Consider the following 4,325-nt stretch of genomic DNA (forward strand, 5'->3'; position numbering starts at 1 on the left):
GGCATAGATAAATAATAAACCAAAAAAACTCAACAATTTAGTCTAAAAGGAATATATAAGTTTGTGTAATCAATCAATGTATTTAAATTTGAAACAGACTTATTAAAATACTCAATAACACTTAATGAATATGAAAGTCACTCTTTTAATCAATAAAATTATGATAGGTTTGTTTCGTTGTAAAATATAAAGCTATGTCTTTTTCTTTTTCTGCTTGTTTGTATTCTCAATTGGAGGATTCCCACAAGTCTTCCTGTTATGTCCTAGTTGCCCATAGTTCCCAAAGGTGATTATTACTTTTGGTTCCCTTCTTGATCTTATTCTTTTATTTCTTGGTCATCCTGCAGGGATTGCTGCCTTTGGAGGCAGCACCACTATGTCCAAGTGTTGTGGGGGATTCCATTCATCTTAATGGGGACAAAAGATGAACATTTTCTTGATACAATGCTTTCAATGTTTCTATTTTGTAGAACTTTTCACAATAATCATATACACTTTCAAGTTTCTCTTTGCAATTACAGCTACTGCATGCCCACAAAACATTTCATCTTCTTGAAACCTATTGCAAGTACATGTTCTATTATGTATATTTACTGTGAAATTGACCCCCTTTTCATCACAAACTTGGTATTCTATTGGGTTAAAAGGAAAGACCTGAAAATAATTTTGTCATGAAATAGAATCAAAGAATAAACATTTTAACTAGAATTAACATTGAAGGTAACTAGTTACCCATCTATGTAACTTAATGTTTTTTTTTTTTTTTGTTATGGAAGGTGACTGGTTGCCATCCACTGACAAATTAAAGAATAGTAAGAATAAGTTCAGTTGCGTACCTCATATTTCATTTTTGAAACAATGCCATTCCTCAATTCATTTTTTGTTGCTGTAGAGACTTTTGTGAATGTTGCATTTGCATTATTTGAGTTGGTCCAAACCAACTTTCGACCAAAACTTCTAAGGCATTCAATCAAGATATCAATGGGGACACCTCTTGCAATTTTTAGTGCAACATTGAGTTAATCCGCGATGTTGGATGTCATCATGATGTATCTTTTTGTTGGCGAGTATGATCTTTCCCATGTTTCATACTCGACCATCTCTAAGTAGGGTCTAATGCTTCTGTCAAGTCTATCAACACATTTCATGTAACACTCACATTTTGTTTTTGTGTATGCTTTCACTGTTGCAATAAAATTCATTTGTAGCTCTTCTCCATGGCTTCCATACTTGCTTTTCAGATTATTGAGCAAGTGAAACATGCAAGCTCCATGGAAAGCAATTGGGCACACCATATGTACTGCATTGCCTATACTCTTATGTCTGTCTGAAATAATAGCCAATCCTGTAGAATTTAAATATTGTAAAATAAAAACAAAAATTAGATATTATTCACATTTTTAATTTTGGTGTAGGTAACCAATTACTTACTCGTATATTAAAAAACATAAAATGTATATGTATATCTAGTTTGGGTAACTGGTTCCTTTTTCTATGTAAATAAGAATATATAATTTGAAGCTATTATACCTTCGAGTTTGCCATAGGTGTCTCTCAGTTTGGAGAAGAACCAAAGCCATGGATTATCATTTTCAGAGTTTGCTATTCCAAAAGCCAATACAAAAATGTTGTGGTTTGAATCTAATGTTGATGTTGAAAATAGGGTACTCCCATGTGCATTTTTCGGGAAAGTTCCACCAACAACAATTATAGGTCTTAAGTATCTCCAACCTTTGATTGAGTTAGAGAAAGCTATGCATAGGTATTTGAATCTATCTTCTTTGTCTATAAGTAGGTATGTTATTGTTCTTGGATTTGCTTGCTTCAACATGTGAAGATACATTGACAACTTTTGATATGAATCATCGGGGTTCCCTCTTACTAGGCGCAAAGCTTTCTCTCTTGATCTCCATGCTTTTGTGTATCCCATGGTTACTCCAAAGTTATCATTCATGTCATTCATAATTTCATTTTGAGTGTAATTTATTTTGATTGATTTGTATTTGTTCTTTATCAATTAACCAATTACGATGCTTTTTGCTTGCCTATGGTCTTCCATAACAATTTCAACAGAGCAAGTGTGATTTGAATGAATTTTTGTAACTTGAATAAACCTTAGTCTCTGTACTTAGATGCTATCACAAACCAGCTGTATGTGTCATCTGCGTAGGTAACCAGGTTCTCTCTCGGTTCTGATCTTTTTGTTTTCAACAGGAAGTTATGCCACATGGCATAGTAGCTAAAAGCTTATTTGATTATGTTTTTGTCCTTGTAAATTTTCCCTTGCTCAATTATGTTGACTCTGTGATCAAATATTACTATTTGGATTTCCTCCTACTTCTTTTATCTTTTTGTATTGTCTTCAATTATGAAATCTGCTACTTCTTCAGCAAGATGAGCTATGTATGGCACATTGCTACACTCATTGGTTGTGCTTGACATTCCTTCTTCAAGTAACATTTGTTCATTGATGGAAGCTTGGTTGGATTGCATTCATATTTTCCCCACCTCCATTTCTTCTGCTGTAGCTAGCTAATTTGATAGTATAAGAAGGTTTATTTTCATTACATGATTCTTGAAATATAGTGACACACAATGGTAAGTCTGTTATTGTAACGCCATACTAATCTAGGAACGTTACACCATGTGTTTAAATAGTGCATAACTCGTTAAGCGAGTCATTTGGACTAAAATGTTTAATTAACATTAACTAATGGTTTAGGTAAAAAAAATTGGTCAAAGAAGTAATAATTTTCATTAAAAGTTTAAGTCTATACATAGGATCCCAAAAAGAATTTAAAATTTAATTACAGGTAACAAAATAAATACAAAAGTGGCCAACCTAGGCAGCAAAACAGGGTTCAACCCTAGTTCCTCAAAAGCAATCCCGGTCGTGGTGGTTGAGCAGGCTGCATATGTACACACCACCCCTGAAGCTCTCCAACTCATGGATGGTCCAGCTTCTCTTTGCCCATACCTGCACCACGTAGCACCCATGAGACAAGGCTCAACAAGAAAACTTAAATAAACAGAAACAAATAATCAACAGATCATAAATAGCATGCATAGTAGTAATAATCATATTCAAACAAGCATTCTATTTATTTATGTGACAATAGAGTCACCCCGAGCGCATATCGCACTCCGTTCTTACAAGCGGCTTCAGAGCTGGACAAGTGCATATTGCACTTCCAAAGTGGCCCATCAATAACGGCCTGCGTTCCGCACACGAATGCCGCCACGACTTATAAGCCAAAGCTTTTCAATCAGATACAGACAAATATGCAATTCATACATAACAAAGTCATTCACATTTAAACAAATATTTTACAGCATGGTTATAACCATGTTCAAATCCCGGGGAACAAGCCTTGGCCAATCTCTATCTGCCTCAATCTTGGCTGGATCCACCTTAATTCTATCTTTACTAACAATGTGACTGAGGAACATGACCTGAGGTAACTAGAACTCGCATTTCTTGAACTTGGCATACAATATGTGCTCCCTTAACCTCTGTAGTACAAACCGGAGATGCTGCTCGTGCTCTGCCTCTGACTAAGAGTAAACCCAAATGTCGTCAATAAAGACTATCACAAATCTATCTAGGTAGTCCTTGAATACTCTGTTCATTAGATCCATAAAGGTTGTTGGGGCATTAGTCAATTCAAATGACACGACTAAAAACTCATAAAGCCTATACCTCGTGCGAAAGGTTGTCTTCCGAGTATCCTCATCTTTGATCCTCAATTGATGATAACCAGATCAAAGATCAATCTTTGAGAACACCGTCTAACCCTGCAACTGGTCAAAATAGTCATCTATCCTTGGCACTGGATACTTATTTTTTATAGTCAGCTTATTCATCTCCCTATAATCAATACACATCCTCATGGAACCATCCTTCTTATTTACAAATAAAAATGGTGCACCCCATGGCGAGAAGCTAGGCTTGATAAACCCCAAATCAAGTAACTCCTATAACTATACCTTCAACTCTTTCAATTATGCTAAAGCCATTATGTATGGTGCTCTAGACACTGGTTATGTCATCGGTGCCAATTCAATAACAAATTATATCTCCCTGTGTGATGGCAACCCTGGTAAATCTTTTAGGAATACATTTAGATACTCACAGACTACTCTGGTCTCCTTAGGTTCCATTGGCACAACCTTGGTGGTATCAACCACACTAGCTAGGAATCTTATGCAACCACCTTGCAATAGGTTTCTAGCTCTCAATGCTTATATCATAGGAATGCATGGTCATTTCACAGTACCCACGAATACAAACAGGTCCTCACCCTCAGGTTCAAAAGTTACCATAT

At 35.6% G+C, this 4,325-nt stretch overlaps 1 protein-coding gene across 1 annotated transcript; it reads right to left on the reverse strand.

Annotated features, from left to right (window-relative positions):
* Positions 1-459: 459 nt before the first annotated feature.
* Positions 460-1,930, reverse strand: LOC133832998 (uncharacterized). Its single transcript, XM_062263265.1, has 4 exons — positions 1,531-1,930; positions 1,093-1,345; positions 837-993; positions 460-654 (listed from the first exon to the last, which is right to left on the reverse strand). Exons 1-4 carry the CDS (start codon positions 1,928-1,930, stop codon positions 460-462), a joined length of 1,005 nt encoding a protein of 334 aa, XP_062119249.1.
* Positions 1,931-4,325: the final 2,395 nt, after the last annotated feature.

The sequence above is a fragment of the Humulus lupulus genome, chromosome 4 (genome assembly GCF_963169125.1).
Source record: "Humulus lupulus chromosome 4, drHumLupu1.1, whole genome shotgun sequence".
NCBI lineage: Eukaryota > Viridiplantae > Streptophyta > Magnoliopsida > Rosales > Cannabaceae > Humulus > Humulus lupulus.